Below are 20,635 nucleotides of genomic sequence, written 5' to 3' on the forward strand. Positions count from 1 at the left end.
TTAAGAAAGTTCCTGAACGTGCTGCATCTCCAGCATTTAATTTCGAGTAGATGGGATCCCAGTTTATCGTGTTCTGTCCCTGTATCTTACTGATGCGACAGCAGGGCCTCGGAGGGTAGCAGGCTGTGTGCACAGAACTGAGATGAAAACCTGGGCCCTTGGCTCCCCCCCCATCCATGCCTTCCTCCATGCCAGAGGCGTTTTGAGTAGCAAGGTTTTGCATTTTATACCTACTTTCAGCTGCCCCAGCAGAAAATAACAGATACTGTCAAATAAAAACTTACCGAACTGTTCTCCTATCTACCTTAAAAAAAAAAAAAGGAGCATTAAGAAGCAGAATGATTCAGACCTGCGTGAGTGTAGACATCTGTATATTCATTCAGCAGCAGTTACTGGGTGCCTTCTCTTTGCCACATGCTGGTGGAGGTCAGATGATCGGTTCTAAGCATGCCGCCCTCTGTCTCCTAGTGCGGTAGGGGCCACAGACACGTAAGCAACTAACCTAACGGGATAGAGTTAGTACTGATGGCGGAAATACAGGATTATGCAGGCCCCTGTGAGATCCTGCAAGGGGTCCGCCTCCACTTAAGCAGGACTCTGTATTTCGTCCAGTTTGAAACAAATGTTAGTGAGAGAAACAGCACCCCATCTAGTCTCTCTCCAGCCCTCTCGACCTTTCTAGAAAAAAGATGACGGATGCATAAAACGTGGAACGCAGTACACTCGGGGGGTTCTTCGCAGGCATCGTCAGCCCCCGGCCACATCCTTAATGGGCTGTGTTCTCCTCAGTGGGCAGGAAATCTGAAAGTGGGGAGGCGCCTCACGGCGCCTGCTCCTCAGCTCTGTCCTGCTCTTCTTTCGAATGTGTTCCTAGTGCTAGAGCTCACCTTGCGTACCCTAGGATGTTATTGGAATGATGACAGCGGGAGGGGAGTCTGAGTGAGTGCAATCCCTGGCCATTGAGTGTCCCCTTCATCTGCAGGTCAGAGGTGGAGTGCAAAATACCGCTATGATAAGGACTGGCTGGATAACGGGAGAATGTGCGGGCTGTCGTTCTTGAAAGAAAATTATTCTCATCTCAACGCCAAAAAGATAGTTTCCACACACCACCTGCTTGCTGATGTGTATGGAGTCACGGAAGTCCTGCACGGGCTGCAGCTGAAGATTGGAATTCTGAAGTGAGTGAGCGGAGCCGGGGTCCCCCGATGGCACGCATCCTGGCCCAGGGTGGTCGTCAGCCTTTCCAGGGCTCAGATGCACGGTTTGGGGGCCGGAGGAGATATTTGAATACGTTTTGTCTTTAAAAAAAAAAAAAAAAGGAAAGACGAATAACCTTTTGGATGAATAGCCGTAGTACCTCTTCTGGAACAAACATGGTTGACAGCGAACACCGATCAGTATTTCAACAGACGGTGGGCCCTGCCCCGCTGTTCCGTGTGCTCGCCGTGTGCGCAACGTGAAATGCAGTCGATTGAACCCTTCATGTTGTGTCCTCCTTCGGGAATGGTGTCAGGAGGAAGTAGGTGTAACAGTGTATGTTTTAATTTCCTCGGGATTGACTCGGAAGGCAGCAGGGCACGTACTGCATCCCTGCGCCGGGCACTGAAGGTGGTGGTGTCACCCCGGCCGGCTTTCCCGTACGCACCCCCACGCCTGAGCCTCCCCGAGTCACAGCAGGGTGTTCTCGAAGTCCTTGTTTTCGTGGTTAGAATTCTTCCTTCAAAAACAAAAAAATTTTATGTAAAAACAGGAGGATTCCCTGTTTCTTCACACGGTTGTCTTCATTTTGACTCACCTGTCTGGGCCAGAAACTTGGCCTTTCCCCACCCCTCTTCTCCCCGTCCAGGCACCTTTCACCTCAGCTTCCTGCGGCAAGGGCGCCGAGCCACTGTAATTGCTTCGCGCCGTTCGGTGCGTCCCCTGTGCCTCTTCGTACCCCAGCCCGGGCCGTCCTGTTCACCTGCACGGTTGTCACACGTCTTCGTTCCCGGCGGCTCCGGTCTTGCACTCTTTGAGCTCATCCTTCTTACTCTTTCTTGCCAGTGTGGGCTTTATAGAAGTTGAATGCGAGCTTGTCTCTCTTTGAGCGTTAGCTCCCAGTGTGCCTCGCGGGTGCCCAGGAGGCGAAGTCTGAGCTCCCCAGCGAGCACCGAGGCCTTCCTGATCCTGCTCAGTTTTGTTGCCAGGTCATCCCTCCCCCAGTTTTCCCCAAACCGCGCAGCTCCCCCAAACCATCGTCCCCGGTGAGGCCCCCGGCGAGGCCTGCCTTTCCGTTGGCACGGCCTCTACGCACCCACACCCAGGACAGCCCTCAGCTGTCTTTCTGGCAGATTCCTTTTCACGGTCCCCTCCCGGCCGGGGCTGATCACACCCCCCCTGGCAAACTGCCCGCACGCTGGCGTCGGCGTGCACTTCGGTGCTCTGTCTCCTCGTGCCTGTGCCCCTTCCCTAAGCCAGGGGTCCTTTACGGTGGCGTGTGCGCCTTGCTCGTCGTCGTGTGCCTCCTGCCCAGTGCGGGAGGGAGTCCTCCGTGCTCGTGCCCTGAATGTAATTGCTTCTGTTGTGTGTCTTCAATCTGGTGTGGATTTCTTTATAAAAAGGCCATGCAAATGCTCAAACTCAAGGGAGGAACGAACTTATTAAACTAATCAAGCTTTTGTTTAAAGGCCCAATTGTAGGGGCATCAGGAGGGCTCAGTTGGAAGAGCATGTGACTCCTTTGTAGTTTTAAAAAATTTTTTAGTTTATTTATTTTTATCATTACTTATGATTAATGTTACTAGGTAATCCGTATTGAACTTTTCTGTGATTATGAAAATGTACACACACAGCACAGTGCAACGGACCCCCATATACTCATAACTTAAGTTTAATAATCATCATATCTTGCCACAGATTTCATCTATTTTTGTCCTTTGCTAAAGTGTTTCAGTTTATTTTTTTCTTTATTATTTTTTGGCTTTGTAAATAATCTGTTGTCAAGGTAGCTAACCTACAGTGTGTACTGTGTAGGTTTGGTTTCAGGAGTAGATTCCCGTGAGTCATCACTTAGGTACGACACCCAGCGCTCATCCCAAAAAGTGCCCTCCTCAGTGACTGTCCCCCATTTTCCCCGCCCCCCCAACCTCCACCCCCATCAACCCTACGTTTGTTCTCTGTACTTAAGAGTCTCTTATGGTTTGCCTCCCTCTCTGTTTATGACTTATGTTCCCTTTCCTTCCCCCATGATCTTCTGTTAAGTTTCTCAAATTCCACATATGAGTGAAAACATATCATATCTGTCTTTTTCTGACTTATTTCACTTAGCATAATACCCTCCAGTTCCATCCATGTTTTTTCAAATGGCAAGATTTCATTCTTTATCATCGCTGAGTAGTATTCCTGTGTGTGTGTGTGTGTGTGTGTGTGTGTGTGTGTGTGTGTGTGTGTGTGAGAGAGAGAGAGAGAGAGACATCTTCTTTATCCATTCATCAGTTGATGGACATATAATTTGGCTGTTGTTGATAGTGCTGCTATGAACATTGGGGTACATGTGCCCCTATGAGTCAGCACTTTTGTATCTTTTCAGTGAATACCTGCTAGTGCAGTTGCTGGGCTGTAGAGTAGGTAGTTCCATGTTTAATTTTTTGAGAAACCTTCATACTCTTTTCCAGTAACAGTGCAAGAGGGCTCCCCTTTCTCCACATCCTCGCCAACATCTGTTGTTTCCTGAGTTGTTAATTTTAGCCACTCTGGTATGAGGTAATATCTCACTGGTTTTGATTTGTATTTCCCTGATGATGAGCGATGTTGAGCATCTTTTCATGTGTCTGTTGGCCATCTGGATGTCTTCTTTGGAAAAGTGTGTATTCCTGTCTTCCTGCCCATTTCTTCACTGGATTATTTATTTTTCCAGTGTGGAGTTTGGTAAGTTCTTTATAGATTTTTGATACTAACCGTTTATGCAGTATGTCATTTGCAAGTATCTTCTCCCATTCTGTTGGCTGCCCTCTAGTTTTGTTGATTGCTTCCTTTGCTGTGCAGAAGCTTTTCATCTTGATCAGGTTCCAATAGTTCATTTTAGCTTTTATTTCTCTTGCCTTCAGAGACGTGTTGAGTAAGAAATTGCTGCGGCTGAGGTCAAAGAGGTTGTTGCCTGTTTTCTCCTCTGGGGTTTTGATGGTTTCCTGTCTCACATTTAGGTCTTTCATCCACTTAGAGTTTATTTTTGTGTATGGTGTAAGAAAGTGGCCTAGTTTCATTCTTTGTGTTGCTGTCCAGTTCTCCCAGCACCATTTGCTAAAGAAGACTGTCTTTATTCCACTGGATACTCTTTCCTGCTTTGCCGAAGATTAGGTAGCCATACATTTGTGGTCCATTTCTGGGTTCACTATCTATTCCATTGGTCTATGTGTCTGTTTTTGTGCCAGTACCATACTGTCTTGATGATTACAGCATTGTAATACAGCTTGAAGTCCAGAATTGTGATGCCTCCAACTTTCGTTTTCTTTTTCAATATTACTTTGGCTATTAGGGGGTCTTTTCCGGTTCCATGCAGATTTTAGGATTGTTTGCTCTAGCTCTGTGAAGAATTCTGGTGTCATTTTGATAGGGGTTGCATTGAATGTGTAGATGGCTTTGGCTAGTTTGGACATTTTAACAGTATTTGTTCTTCCGATCCATAGCATGGAATGTTTTTCCATTTCTTTGTGTCTTCTTCAGTTTCCTTCATAAGTTTTCTATAGTTGTGAGCATACAGATCTTTTACCTCTTTGGTTAGGTTTATTCCGAGGTGTTTTATGGTTCTTGGTGCAGGTGTAAATGGGATCGATTCCTTGAGTTCTCTTTATAATTGGTGTATAGAAATGCAGCTGTTTTCTGTACATTGATCTTATATCCTGTGACTTGGCTGAATTCATGGATCCGTTCTATCGCTTTTTGGTGGAGTCTTTCAGGTTTTCCACGCAGAGTATCATGTCATCTGTGAAAAGTGAGGTTGACTTCTTCTTTGCAATTCTGATGCCTTTTATTTCATTTTGTTGTCTGATTGCTGATGCTGCAACTTTCAACACTGTGTTAAACAACAGTGGTGAGAGTGGACATCCCTGTCGTGTTCCTGATCTTAGAGGGAAAGCTCTCAGTTTTTCCCCATTGAGGGTGATGTTAGCTGTGGGCCTTTCATATATGGCTTTTATGATGCTAAGGTATGTTCCTTCTATCTCAACGTTCTTTAGGGTTTCTGTTAAAAAAGGATGCTCTGTTTTGTCAAATGCTTTTGCTGCATCTGTCACAGGATCATATGGTTCTTATCCTTTCTTCTGTTAATGTGATGTATCACATTGATTGATTTGTGAATATTGAACCAGCCCTGCAGATCAGTAATAAATACCACTTGATCGTGGTGAATAATTCTCTTAATATACTGTTGAATTCGATTTGCTAGTATCTTATTGAGAACTTTTTTTTGCATCCATGTTCATCAGGGATCCTGGCCTGTAATTCTCCTTTTTAGTGGAGTTTTTTGTCTGGTTAGGGAATCAAATAATGCTGGCTTCATAGAATGAGTCTGGAAGCTTTCCTTCCATGTCTATTTTTCTGGAACAGCTTGAGAAAAATAGGTATTAACTCTGCTTTAAATATCTGGTAGTTGGTTAAGCTTCCAACTTCTGTTCAGGTCATGATCACATGGTTTGTGGCTTCGAGCCCCACATTGGACTCTGTGCTGATGGCTAGCTCAGAACCTGGAGCCTGCTTCGGATTCTGTATCTCCCTCTCTCTCTGACCCTCTCCTACTCACACTCCCTCTCTCTCTAAGAAATAAACAAAAAACATTTTTTAAAAAATTAAAATAAATAAATAAATAAGTGTCTGGTAGAATTCCCCTGGGAAGCCATCTGACCCTTATTTGTTGGGACTCTTATTTGTTGGGAGATTTTTGGTAACCGGTTCAGTGTCTTCACTGGTTATGGGGTCTGTTCACATTTTCTATTTCTTCCCATTTGAGTTTTGGTAGTGGGTGGGTGTCTAAGAATTTGTCCATTTCTTCCAGGTTGTCCAGTTTGTGGACAAATTTTTCATAATAGTTGCTAATAATTGTTTGTACTTCTGTGGTGTTGATTGTGATCCTTCTTCTTTTCATTTATGATTTTATCTACTTGGGTCCTGTCTCGTCTTTTTCTAAAAGTCTGGCTAGGGTTTTATCAATTGTGTTTATTCTTTCAAAGAACCAGCTCTTAGATTCATGGATCTGTTCTATACATATATTTGGATTCTATATTGTTTATTTCTGTTCTCATCTTTATTATTTCTCTTCTGCTGGCTTTGGGCTTTTTTTGCTGCTCTATTTCTAGTTCCTTAGGTGTGAGGTAAGGTTCTGTATTTGGGATCTTTCTTGCTTCTTGATACAGGTCTGGTTATAGGTGTGGCAGTATATTTTCCTCTTAGGACTGCCTTCGCTGCATCCCGAAGAGTTTGGACTGTCGTGTTTTCATTTTCATTTGCTTCCATATGTTTTTTTTTTTTCTTTAATTTTCTGGTTGACCCATTTATTCTTTAGTGGGATGTTCTTTAATCTCCTTGCATTTGGAGGCTTTCCAAATTTTTTCTTATGGTATGATGTCAGCCCTTTTATATTTGTTGAGGGCTGTTTTGTGACCCAGTATGTGATCTGTTTTAGAACATGTCCAATGTGCTCTCAAGAAGAATGTGAATTCTGCTGCTTTTGGATGAAGAGTTCTGAATATATTCGTCAAGACAATCTGGTCCAGTATATCATTCAAGGCCATTATTTCCTTATTGATTGTCAGCCTTGATGATCTTCCCATTGGTAAAAGTGGAGTATTAAAGTCACCTACAGTTACAGTATTATTATCAATAAGTTTGCTCTTTGTGATTGATTAATATATTTGGGTGCCATCAAGTTGGGGGCATAAACATTTATAATTGTTAGCTCTTCTTGATGGATAGACCCCGTAATTATGATATAATGTCCTTTTTCATCTCCTGTTAAAGTCTTTGGTTTAGAATCTAGTTTGTCTGATATAAGTATGGCTACTCCAGCTTTCTTTTGACTTCCAGTAGCATGATAGATGGTTCTCCATCCCTTCACTTTCAATCTGCAGTGTCCTTAGGTCTAAAATGACTCTCTTGTAGACAGCATGTAGATGGATCTTGGTTTTTTATCCATTCTGCTACCCTAGGTCTTTTGATTGAGGCATTTAGTCCACCTACTTTCAGAGGGACTGTTGAAGGATATGGATTTAGTGTCACTGTGTTATCTGTAGGTTTCGTGCACTTGTGGTGATGTCTCTGGTCCTTTGTAGTCTTTGCTGCTTTCTACTCACAGAGTCCCCCATAGTATCTCCTGCAGGGCTGGTTTAGTGGTCATGAACTCCTTTAGTGTTTGTTTATCTGGGAAAGCCTTTTTCTGTCTCCTATTCTGAATGACAGCCTTGCTGGATAAAGGATTCTTGGCTGCATATTTTCCCTATTGAGCACATTAAATATTTCCTGCCCCTCCCTTGTGGCTTGCCAAGTTTTAGTGGACAGGTCTGCTGCTGCCCTTATGTGTGTCTACCCTCGTAGATTAAGTCCCATTTGTCCCTAGCTGCTTTCAGATTTTTTATCTTTGTATTTTTCAGGTTCACTATGCTATGTCCTGGTTTTGACATGTTTTTGTTAATTTTGAAGGCAATTCTCTGCACCTCCTGGACTTGGATGTCTGCTTCCTTCCCCAGATGAGGGAAGTTCTCAGCTATAATATGTTCAAATAAACCTTCTGCCCTTTTCTCTCTCTCTTTTTCTTCTGGAACTCCTATGATACAGATACTGTGTTTCACTGCATCACTTAGGTTTCTAATTCTCGTGGTCTAGTCATTTCCTATCCCTCTATTTCTCAGCTTCATCATTTTCCATAATTTTATCTTCTGTTTCACCTATTCTCCTCTCTACTTCTTCCATCCTTGCTGTCACTGCATCTAGTTTAGTTTCCATCTCATTTAACATTTCTTAATTCATCGTGACTATATCTTAGGTCCTTGATCTCCGCAGCTACCGAATCTCTGCTGTATTCTATGCTCTTTGCAAGCCCAGCTATTAGTCTTATGACTGTTATTCTAAATTCGTGTTTACATATATTATTTCTGCCTGTTTTGAGCAGTTCTCTGGCTATCATTTCTTCCTGGAATTTCTTTTGAGGTGAATTCTTCGTTTCATCATTTTGGTGAATTTTCTGTCTTTTCTGTGTTTAATAGCTTGTTACGTGTACTGCACCTGTGAGCACTACTATATTAAAAAGGGGTCATACACTGTCCAGGGCCGGGCCTGTCAGGAGGTGTTTTTAAATTTTTTTTTAATGTTTTATTTATTTCTGAGAGAGCGAGAGGGAGAGAGAGAGAGAGAGAGAGACAGTGTGAGCAGGGGAGGGTCAGAGAGAGAGGGAGACACAGAATCCGAAGCAGGTTCCAGGCCCTGAGCTGCCAGCACAGAGCCCGATGCGGGGCTCGAACCCACGAACTGCGAGATCATGACCTGAGCTGAAGTCAGAGGCTTAACGGACGGAGCCACCCAGGGGCCCCAGGAGGTGTTTTTAGAGTGTGTTGTGTGCTCTCTGTTGTCGTGTCTCTGGTTGCTTTATCTCCCTACTCGTAGAGGTGGTTCGGACCTTCCACCAGCTGTGCTTTGATTTGTTTGTTGAAGTAACCCTGGAAAATATGGAAAAGTTTGGGGAGGGGCTGGAAGAAGCCTTATCCCATGCAAAGAGAGAAATGACAGGGTGGGAAAAAAAGACCAGGCAGAGAATCAAAGAAACCGTAAGACTTAATCCAGAGAGAGAGAGAGGAAAATAAAGAAAAAGGAGTTACAGACAAGGTATAAAAAGAATAGAGTACAAATGCCTGATTAAACAAACCTGAACAGAGAAAGAAAAGAATTTATGTGTATATAGATAATAAGAATTGACCAGAAATCAAATCGGAAAATGGAAGACTGCAGGGCAGTTGTGTGTCACCGTCTGGGACTGCTGGCTGTGCTGCTCTGGAGGAGGGGCCGCCCGGTGTGGTCACTGTCCCTCTCGCGCAGGTAGTTGCGCGCTTGCAGGCACGGAGGGGTGGAGTGCGGAGTAGGTGCCCGCCTCCACTGGGGGCCGCCGTCCTGTTTCCCGAAACGGCACCATGTTGGTGGAGGGGGGAGAAAACCGGCCACACCCCAGTCTCCCCTCCCTGGACCGGGCATCCCAAACCACACTGCTCAGGCCGTCCTCCGGGTGCCTCGGGTGCGGGTGGCCTGTTAGGCCCGCGCCACGGTCTCCGCGACTCCCGGGTGCCTGGCTGCGACTCAAACCCCACGTCTTGAAGGATCCCGCTCCGCGTGGCCAGGCTCTCCCGCCCGTGGCGCCGCCCCCGCTAGTGGCCGGGGGGTGGGGGCCCTGGCTGGCGCGCAGGGTCTTGTGTCCTGACGCTGTGTACGCGCTTCCCACAGCTCGCAGGGGAGGGGACTGCCCTCTCCCAGCGCGCCCCCAGGCATTACCGAGCCCGGGCTGGCTCCCCTTCCCCCCAGGGGCGCGCACAGGGCGGCTCCGGTGCGGACCGTGTCGTGCAACCCTGAAAACTCCCATCTTCTCTCCTAAGACTGCTTGCAGGATGCAGGCTGGCTCTCTCCGTGGCTCTCGTTCTGTCCATGCTCCGGAGACGGTTTTCTCCTGTCCAAACACAGCCTCACTCTTCCACAGCCTCTCTTTCTCTTCCTTTTGTCTCCCCGTCAGAAGGGCTCCCGTCTCCGTGCCTACGCCGCCTGTTTTCTCTCTCCGGGTCGCAGACACGCCCCTCTGTCCCTCCAGGCTGGCTCCGTACCCGAAGCTGTCTCCCTGCAGCCTGCATTCCTGGAGTTCCAAGTGTTCTGACCTCAATGCTGCTGTGTTTGAGGGAGGAGAGAAATTCCGGCTCCTCTGTTTCTCTGCCATCTTGACTCTCCTTTGCTCAGTGTATTTATTTAGAGAGAGCGCATTTGTGTGCAAGCTGGGGAAGGGGCAGACAGAGAGGGAGTCAGACAGGGACAAAGAATCCCAAACAGGCTCCATGCTGTTCTCATGGAGCCCAGTGTGGGACTCCAACCCTTGAACTGTGAGATCATGACCTGAGCTGAAACCAAGAGTTGGACACTCAAGGACTGAGCCACCCAGGTTCCCCTGAAGAGCGTGTGACTCTTGATCTCAGGGTTGTAAGTTCGAGCCCCATGTTGGGTGTAGTAGAGATTACTAAAAAAAAAAAAAAAAAAAAAAAAAAAAAAAAAAAAAAGCCTGGTCATCCTTGATAGGAATTTGAATTTCAGTGCATTCATACTTGCAATAAGGATTTAAATTGGACCAGTTTTGCTGCATGTCTGTAGCTTCTCTGTATGTTAATATTTCTGATGATAGAAATTATTATCATTAGCTATTTATTGAAAGTCTAAAACAAAAGTCTAATTCATGCCAGAAATCAGTGTTTTCATATAAGATTTTATTTCATCCTTAAAATAAGCCTGAAAAATAGACCCTACCTCATTTGATAGATGGGAGTCAAAGATAGAGGTTATGTAGCCTGTCTAGGCTCCTCAGGATTCCACCTAGTGGACTGTTAGACTATAAAACCAGCTTTCTACCATGCCTTTTACTGGGTAAGGGTTCTAGTGTTTTCCGATACTAAATTACTAAGGGCCCAAAAGTTAACATTTATAATTTCAGAAATAATACTTGGGTATTAGAAGAAAACTAATTTGACCCCCGGGTATTTATCTAGTCTAGAAATAATCAATTCACAAACATTACTGAGCCTTCTGAAAGGTTGTTTATGCCTCTTGATGATCCTCTTTTCTTACCAGCTCTGATGAGAGAATTCCTGTTTTACTCACTGCAGAATTTTCATGACTAGAATTAGCTGCACACTGTCACGTGCTCCCGTGGTCGGTGAGGATGGGGTCAGAAGGCACTATTATAGACTGCTCATGAGGGGTTGGTTAGTACCACTTCTTTGGAGGCCGCTTGGGCAGCTCCTACCAAATTTAAGACGTGTACCCATTATCCATCCGCTCCATATCTGACCGGAACATCCCCCCCACTTGTGCGCAGAGATCACACGAACACGCACATATGTGCGTAAGTGGGGAATTGGCCGGCGAGTCCAGACTGTGGCATGTCGATACTATCCAGGTACTAGAGTAAACAGTCTGTGTGCTAATGTGCTAATGTGGCAAGATGCCCACATTGTTACATATGAAGAGGGCACATCGAGAGCCCCATCTGTGTATAAAGCAAAGGTGTATGCTTACCCATTTAAAAAGTAATCGTATATGTGTAGGAAATGGCTGAAAGGTTGTGGCTCAGGTTTTTACGATTGCCACGCAGGGAGGTGTTTGCTTCGTACACATTCTTTGCCTGGATTTTTTTTTTTATCAGGAGCAGGTATCACGTTTTGATTGAACGAAGATGTTAAAATGGGCTCACATGAACGTTTTTTCATGCCATACAGTTTAATTTATTTTATTTTTTTTTTATTTCTAGGAGAGAGAGAGAGAGACAGCGTGAACAGGGGAGGGCCAGAGAGAGAGGGAGTCACAGACTGAAACAGGCTCCAGGCCCTGAGCTGGCAGCCAGCACAGAGCCCGACGCGGGGCCCGAACCCATGAACCGCGAGATCACAACCCAAGCAAAAGTCGGACGCTTCACCGACTAAGCCACCCAGGTGCCCCTCATGCCATACAGTTTAAAAAACTCCAGTGGCAGATCAGAAAAAGAAGTGCATCTGTATCAAGTGATGATGTGAACTGTCAACAGAATTACACCTACCATAGCTTTTCTTCCACCTGAGTATTAGTTCTGTAAAATTGTGAGAATGCCACTTTGGATTAAGTTCTGGGGCAGGCTAACCCAAAGAATACCTCTGCTTGTGTCTTGAGTCCCTGCCCTCTTCCTAACCTGGTTCCCTGGGTGCGAGTCTAGGTCTTTGAGCAGCGAAGTGGAGTCAGTGTGCCCGAGACGGCACACTTGGTGTGAAAGAGGTGTGGAGGGCGAAGGGTCACCCGTATGGTTTTACGTGCTGACGTTATGGCACGAGACTTGTTTGTCCTGAACTGCTCTTTCTTCAACTTTGTTTGCAGGAATAAACATCATCCCGACCTTCATCTCTGGGCTTGTTCTGGGAAGCGAAAAGACCCAGACCAAGGAATCGTGGGGGTAGAGAAAAAAATAACAGCGCAAGACACAGGGAGTATGGAGGAGAAGAAATACCATGTGCAGAACCATAAAGAACCGCCTCGTGTGCCCCTAAAAATGGAGGGCACTTATATAACAAGTGAGCACAGCTACCAAAAGCCACAGAATTTTGGTCAAGACTGCAAAACTCTCGCAGACCCTGGGAGCTCAGATGACGACGATGTTAGTAGTTTTGAAGAAGAACAGGAATTCCACGTGAAGGAAAAAAACCGTTCACAGTGTTCACTGAAAGAAGACGGGATGCCTGAAAAGGTAGAACTGGCTCATGTGTTTTGGCTTGGAGAACAGGGTGGGACGCAGGACAATTTTATAAAATAAAACAACCGAATTCCCAGTACAGTTATGCTTACATTTCCAAGTTAGCAGTGAGTGTCTGGTTAGGGTAAAAACATCTTTTGCTTCTCTGTAAGAAATACCGGCCATTTGAACATTTAGTTATCTCCTAGTTCAGAATTGTAGATTCAGTAAACTTTTGCCCTAACCAAAGGCTCGGTTTTGTAAGCATACTTGGATGCCTCCAGAAACCATGAGCCACATTTTTTTCCAAATGAAGATGTCTGTGTGAGAATGTGCGTGCGTGTGGGTGTGTGTATGTTAATATAATTTGTCTGCCTTTTTTGTGTGTTTCAGATAAAAGATGGCGCCCTAACCTTTCTTTTTAAAACTGTAGCAATTTTGTGTATGCGTATCAATTCCGTTATGCAATACACTGGATTCTTATAGCTCTGTGTACATTGAATATTTTTAAACTTCTTTCCTATTCATAGGAATTGTCTTAGAGATGCTGTTTCTTCATTTTTCATTGATTTTCAGTGAGCAGTGCCACTAAAATTAATCCTTTATTTTTCTGGCCTTTTTGATCAAGAAATCCCAGTAAATAAATAAATTGGGGAAGCTTATATTTCCTGGTATTTGTGGCAAATTATTTTGTCAGCTTGATGTCCCTTTTATGAAATGAATTCTTTCTGGTGAGTCTCAGTTCACATTTTTTTGTGTGTGTGAAGCAGTTTGCACTTTTTACGTTTTTAAAGGATTTTTAACTTTCTATTGCCTCATTGATTTAACTACAACAGTTAATTGCAGTCTCTAGGTAATTAGACTTTAAACTGGCCTTTGCCAGTTTTCATGATTTTTCTGTTGCTTGTTGCCTTTACTCCACTTAGGTCCTTCGTTTAGATTACTGGAGGAAGGGGTTAGTCTAAATTAGCTGGGCTTTTTAGTTACAGGGTATAATTAGCAACTTCCTTTATTTAGCCTACTTTATTGAATGACTTCCACCCTGTGTAGACCTGTGTGATGCACTGTGGAGCGATATGGCAGGCGTTTCTGCCCTTCTAAGGACCATCGGATAAAATTTAATTATATGCTAGCACTTACTTTAAGAATATTCTGGGAGTCTGATTGGATTTCACTAACCATTGTGGTAACGAGGTGTTTCGTGTTCTCTCTCCCATTATGACGTTACATTTCGCCCCATTTTGTTTTTTTCCCAATGGTTCTTTGGAGAAGAATCCAGCTGAAAGGAATACGGTGTTTGTTTATAACGATAAAAAGGGCCCTGAAGACCCAGGCGACTCACATCTTCAGTGGCAGCTCAATCTCCTGACACACATAGAGGATGTCCAGAATGAAGTCACCAGCAGGATGGACCTCATAGAAAAAGAAGTCGATGGTAATTCTAAGAACGAACGAAAATGCAGTGACCTTAGTATGTCCTGTGTGTTCGTTGTTGTTATGAAGACGATATGTGAAGAGTTTTAGGTCACGGGGTGGGAACTGTAGAGGCTGGCCGTTCCGACGGGCCGCTTGTTTCTTTCCATGTCACGTAACACAGCCGGCATTTGGGGTCTTTTAGGCTGAAGACAGTATGACTGGATATTATCTTAGTTGTTTTTTTAAAGTTGGATATTTATTAAACACTGCCCATTTGCTGGGTGCAATATAGAGTGCATATGGAATATTAGTTTCATTGAACTGGTTTTTTTGTTTTGTTTTGTTTTGTTTTTTTGGGTTTTTTTTTGGGGGTGGGGGAGTCAGTTTAGGGACTGTAAGCATATTTAAAATAATNTTTTATATTTTAATTTTAGCACACAGGAGCCTAGGTAGACAGGAAAGATATTATATCCCCATTTTACAGTTGAGAAAATAAGGTAAGGTGACCTGATTCCTAATCCAGTGTTTTGGGTTTTTTCCCCTAACCTCCTATATAGACTGTATTCCCATCTTTAAATTTCACCCCACACCAAATCAGGGCTCCTGCTGCTCTGTTTTTCCCTGAGAAAAGAGGAAATGGAAACCCATTTCAAAAGCATCCTCCAGTGAGTTTAAGCTAGCTTTTTGTTACTTTAATGTTTCGAGTAGATGTTTGAAGGGAAAAATAGTACAACTTGACACTGTCCCTTATTATTAATAAAAAGCGTAGAGTAACTAATTGTGGTCTGCCTAGACTATCTAATGTGCCTGCGTATTTTTAAAAGTAATGATAAAATAGTGGGACTGAAAAGGACACTGAAAAATTGCCACCTCCTTTCCTTTGTTAAGAAGAACTTCCTGATTAAAAAAAACAATGGTGAGAGTAGCTAAATTTCATTGAAAATGGAGTAGTGATGATTTAAGTCTAAAATAATAGAAAGCTTCAGCAGGCATGGGGAACTGTTATTTCCCATTCCAGAAGAGAGTGGAAGGAGATGTTCAAAATGAAATTAGTTTATACCTGTAAAGGAAAGAATTCTCTAAAATAATGACGGAGAAAAGTCACCAAGACAGACTAGAACTCGTGTGGGATGGGACGTAGCGGGTGCGACACCCACAGATAGGGCCGGGTATGTGGGCCCGTCTAGAGAAAGGCACGTGATCTCAGTCTTTGCGCTTTCCCGGCCTCCCAACTACACCACTTCGTGACTCTTTCCAGTTGCTATTTCTATGTGTTCGTTCTGTTCTCTCTTTCAGTTCTGGAAAGCTGGCTTGATTTCACAGGGGAGCTGGAGCCCCCGGACCCCCTTGCAAGGCTGCCCCAGCTTAAACGCCACGTCAGACAGCTCCTAATCGACATGGGCAAAGTACAGCAGATAGCAGCTCTTTGCTCTGTATGACGGCAGCGGGAACCGTTGCAGAGAATGTGGGTCTCTTCAGTCGATAACCCTTATTATCCACGTGACTGCCAAGTGGGTAGTTTTAAAAAGCTTAGTGTCGTTTGGTCATTTACTGATTTGTGACACCCATAGGATGGCACCTTGGAAAAGAAGAGGAAGAACAACTTTTACATTAAAAAAAAAGTTGATGAGCGAGCTGCAGATGAGCATGTGATCCGTGCCAGGGGTCAGTGGAGTGGAATACAACGGATACCGGGGAAATCGAGTTGGCAGGATTTCTGAATAGTGGCTCACATGAAGCTCGAGATACCCGTAGAAAGAAACATGGCGTGTTTAGGCAATTTTTAGTAGAAGGGTCCATGTTATGAACCAGCATTTGGCCAAATGCAAAATTGTGGAGGAAGTGAAAAATCTGGAGAGTTTTGTAAGGTCGCTTATACGAACTGTCTTCTCTGCAGTTGGTCCAGCTGCACCGAAGCTTAGAGTACTTAAACTTTCAGAGGATCATGAGCTGTCTCTTAGGTGATGAATGTCCTTAATCAGAAAACTGACAGAGTGAGCGCCTCACTTGCGAGGCAGACAGTTGCGGGATTCTTCCTTCATTATGATGACATATTTAAACACAAATGCCAAATAATTGGAATTTATTTTGCAGGCATTAAGCTCATTACAAACAGAATGGCTCGCAGAAGGGTCAGTGTGCCAAATGACAGTGACACTGCCCTGGGGGGGGGGGAGGGCNGGAGGCCTCCTCCACGTCTTACGTAGGCCGTCCGCCCCTCAGCAGCGCGGTGTCCCACAGACTACACACGTGCCCTCGAGAGCTGTCGGACGCCGCGTGCAGGCGTCAGCGCAGTTTGATCCCGAGTGTGCCTGGTGTTGGCCTTCAGATAAACCACCTCAGCTGGGATGAGGAGTGACAAAACTGTCAAAATAATTTGTGGCTGTGGAGTTTTTTAACTGCTGGTAGTGGAATACTGGAAAAGCTTCATTTCTGAAGATGAATTTTATTTTTAAAAAATACATGCGCACCCAAAACGTTTAGCTTTGGTCACAAATGGACACATTTCTGAAACCAAAGGCAACTCTGAGTTGCTGAGTTAGCTCGTGCTGGATTTCGGGCCCAGGTCCCCCTGTCACAGCCAGCGCCCTCGTGGGTCGTGTGCCGCCGCCGCGCTCCGCGCGACGGTTTGCGCAAGCATGTGCTTGTTTGAAACAAACACTCAACGTATATATGTACATAGTCTACACATATTTATATCTACACATCTCTAGTTTTATTACTATAGACTATAAGAGTTGGTGGTTAACATGAAATGTTACCTTTTAACAGACTGTTTTTAAAAATTAAAAATGTATGTACAGGTTTTGAAACTTTTTTAAAAAGGGGAGTAAAGACTGTTAAGAGGAGGCTCTTTGATGACATAACACTTGAATATTTTATGCCTCAATCTGTGTATCAGTTCTAGCGATCGGTGTAAATGCATTGTGGAACTGACACACAGGAAACTTGAATTTATCTTTGATAAGAATACATGCCACTGTACATTCAGATATTATTTAAATTTGCAAACACACTGTTCTATATGTAAGGTACTGTATGGAAAACCCTTTATTAAAACTATTCCACATATCCTGAAATTTCAGCTTGCCTTTTTGTGGCCTTATATTTTGATGTAAAGACGATTAAAAGAATGTGCAAAACAGTCATTCGAACTTTTTATTGCCTTTTGACATTTTCCAACTTGACAAATGTGCCAAAGACCCACCGATATACCAGACGGTCCGTGCGCTTTAACTCTGTCAGAGAGCTTCATGGGAAGTGAAGAGCTTTCGTAGAGGTGACTGGGATACTCGCTGAAATTTGCATATTAAAGTAAAAAAAAAAAAATAGTGCCTGTATTCCATGTGTGGAGTAAACTTGCTCATGTCTGTATTTCCAGATTGAGAACCATGTCTTTCTTTCGCGTTAAAGAAAATAATGGCTCTAATCTCTCTGTTGTGGTTAAATTCCAGACATTGAATTTGTATCCTCCCCCGCACCCCAGAGTGGAGCAAATAGCATCCTTAACTTAAGAATAGCAGAGTGGCCTAAGTTCTTGTCACGTACACAGAAGACCCTTTGTACTTGGTGACACCCGTCCTCTCAGTCCCTGGGAAGGGGCCACAGTTAAATTGATGTGTGTTTGTTCTTCTAGCGCATTGTAATCACATCCGTTTACTAACACGCTTCTACTAACTGTCGTAGCCAGCAGACAGAGGGCTGCCCGTCAATACCTAGATCACACAGTTTCGGCTTTGCTCCTATGTGTATGGATTGAACGTCTGAATATTTTAGGTTAGATTTTTAAAGTAAATCTACGTCAGATCGCTTCCATGCTGCACATGCCCTTTCAAGACTGAGTATATCAACAATTGGTTGACATCCTAGCTAGCAACGAGTTGGCCGAGCCTTTCCCTGTTAAAGAATATGAATTTGCTTTTGCGAAATCAGCCCCTTGTGAGAGGTCTCAGATGAGTTGATTTAAAAATCTACGTATTTATGTATAAGCAGTGAACTAGACAGGCTGTTTCTCGGAAAGGTAACTTTCTTGCCGCTACCCAGACAAACCAGAGGGAGCGGCGGTGGGAGGGGTCCCTCGCAAGGTGCTGATCAGTGGGATCTGCTTCCTCGTACTTGTGTGCCGTCCTTCTGATTTCTTGTTTCCTTAAAGGGACTCGATTCCTCATTTCAGGTAAAGCCCTTTGTCCTAACACACTTCCTGTTTTCACTGACTCACTTCCTCGCTGATGTGCATGGTCTGCACGTCTGAAACGAAGCACCCCACTTCCCTCCAGTCTGCTGGACCTCCTCCAGCTTCACGCTCTGTGATGACATGACACCGAGAGAAGCCCGTCCCCCCNAGTGTGAACCTTGTCCTCATTGTAATTAAGGAGAACGGCCACTGCCAGGCCAGAGGATCGAGGCTCCCTGGGTGCCTGCTTCGTGCCAGCGTTGTGCGTTACCTGCACGATTGAGTTTCAGGCTTGTGTGGTCGGGGCCAACGAGATATTCTCAGGACGGCGGAGCTGCGGCCTACAGACACAGACACCTGGCCTGGTGAGGCTTCCGTGGCAGGTTCCAGACGCAAATCCCAGGCTATTAGAGCTCATGGTCTCTGCCTTGCAGAGGGGGGGGTTTCAGTTTCTTTCTCCGAAGCCACTGGTGACTCTATTTCAAGCCAAATCTGTTCTGTGCGATCTGGATCTGAAGTTCATTTCAGCAGTGCCTCACCAGTAGACTGCCAGCTTCCATGTCCGGCCTTCTTAACATTTCCCTCTTCTAGAAGATACTCCTTTGTTGTGTCTCTGCCAACCCAGACAGGTGTCCAAGCTCTGGTCTCGCTTGCATACCCGACACCCCCGTCCTGCAGTCCCCTGCGCTGGGCCCGCTGCTGAGAAGCAGCGTCCACGAGCGGTGAGCTGGTGGTCATGGGCAGACGTGAGCTTTGCCGTCTGCCACTCAGGTGTTCGCTCGGGCAGCTGGCCAGCAGTGCTGTCTCTGAGCTTGGCTTTCCTTGTCTATAAATTGGACAATGCCTAACAGAACTGCTTTGAGGTTAAGTGAAGCAAATAAAGTACCTAGAAGCTCTTACTAAATAGTGGAGTTGAAAATGAAGTGTAATGGTCACAATTTGAGTGTCATCCGTGGTCCAGCCATCAGGTTATGTGGCTGGATACAGAATTAGTAAGGTCCTAGTCTACAGGCTAATAGAAACATTAAAAAAGCCTATTTTTCAAAGAGATGGGGGATATCAAAGAGTGCAAAGAGAAACGAAAGATAATTAGATTTGTAGGTGGAGGGGTTTGGGATAAATAGAATATGTACATTAATTTAAAAATGGTCTTTGGAGGTTTTTGGACTTCTGTAAAATTATAATCCACTCCTTGTACTTCTGTCTCTGGGTACCTCTGAAAGTGGATCTGAAGACCAGACTTAAGTGTACTTACTGTATTTAAGTGATCAGCCAAGGAAGTTGGAGTGAGGAAGAGGGAAGTGTGTGTTGGGGGAGGGGCAGGGAGCCAATATGTGCACAACTGAGGACACTGCTATGGGTGGTGGAGCTTTGATTCTGCCATTTTAAGTGTAAACAGTTGCAAAGGGTGTGATTTCCAATTTGTAAACATTGGCATGTTGAAATCAACCTATTATTTTTAAATGCAATAAAGCAATTGTTCTATATACCAACATCTATTTTCAAAACACAAGCTCTTCCTTGACACTGGGAACTTACAGGTATTTTTATATTCTCTTTTTTGCCTTTCCATTTTGCTTCCCAATAGAATGTTATCTTCCTTTATACTTACATATCTACTTATAGGTCTTCTTACAGGTGTTTTGTACACACACACAGAATAGTAAATTATAATAGAAGTGTATTTATAGGATGTATTTTGATAGAGCATCAAAATACAGCAAACACTAATATTACTGAATAGCAAATGGAAAAATCTACAATTATAGTTAAGATTTCAACCCTCCTTTAACACCAATGGATAGAATAAGTAGAAAATCAGGACATAAGACACGAACAAATGTGAATGTTCAGTTTGATCTAATTGACACAGAATGTCTGACCCAACAACATGAGAGTAGAAATTTCCTTTTCAAGTTCATAGGGAATACTCAGAAGGATGGACAGTATACTAGGCTATAAAACGGGTCTCAAAACATTTAAAACAATGGAAATCCTAATATCTTCTCTGACAATGATGGGATTAAACTGGAAGTCAATTTTGGATCTCTGGAAACCACCCACGCCCCACCCCCCAAGTGTTTGGAAATTATCAACAGACTTGTAAATAACCATGAGTCAAAGAGAACAATTACAAGTAAAATTAGCAGATATTTTTAATTGAATGAAAAGTAAACCGACATGCTAAAATTTGTGGGCTGCAGCTCAAGCAATAGTAGAGGGAAATGTGCAGTTTGAAATGCTTGTATTAAAAAGAAAGGTAACATGGATTTTAACTAGACCTATTGTGATCGCTTCACAATATATACAGATATCAAATTGTGTACACCTAAAACTAATATTTCTCGATTGTATCTTAATCTTACACATTGGAAATAGAAAATAGTACAAAATCACCGTTCTAAGATTTGAAAACTAGAGAAACAAAACAAATGGAAATATGCTGAAATCAATGACGTACTAAATGTGCAAACGTGAAACAGTATAAACCAAAATGATTCTTTGAGCGGTAAAACTAATAAAATTGGTTAACTCCTATGGATACTGATAAAAATTAGAATGGAAGAGGGAATGTTACTATGT

At 44.0% G+C, this 20,635-nt stretch overlaps 1 protein-coding gene across 11 annotated transcripts in view; it reads left to right on the forward strand.

Moving 5' to 3' along the window:
- Window positions 1-16,042, forward strand: part of PHF20L1 (PHD finger protein 20 like 1) — an 81,968-nt gene extending 65,926 nt beyond the window's left edge. For 6 of the 11 annotated variants that reach the window (XM_077749940.1, XM_077749951.1, XM_077749942.1 and 3 more), the window contains 4 exons: window positions 983-1,178; window positions 12,111-12,477; window positions 13,732-13,897; window positions 15,175-16,042. In XM_077749940.1, coding sequence (XP_077606066.1) covers window positions 983-1,178; window positions 12,111-12,477; window positions 13,732-13,897; window positions 15,175-15,317 — 872 coding nt within the window. In that variant the 3' untranslated portion in view covers window positions 15,318-16,042. The remainder of the gene's footprint in view (window positions 1-982; window positions 1,179-12,110; window positions 12,478-13,731; window positions 13,898-15,174) is intronic. The other 5 variants (XM_077749941.1, XM_077749943.1, XM_077749945.1 and 2 more) reach the window with 1 other exon arrangement.
- Window positions 16,043-20,635: the final 4,593 nt, after the last annotated feature.

The sequence above is a fragment of the Crocuta crocuta genome, unplaced genomic scaffold, assembly GCF_008692635.1.
Source record: "Crocuta crocuta isolate KB4526 unplaced genomic scaffold, BGI_CrCroc_1.0 scaffold119, whole genome shotgun sequence".
NCBI lineage: Eukaryota > Metazoa > Chordata > Mammalia > Carnivora > Hyaenidae > Crocuta > Crocuta crocuta.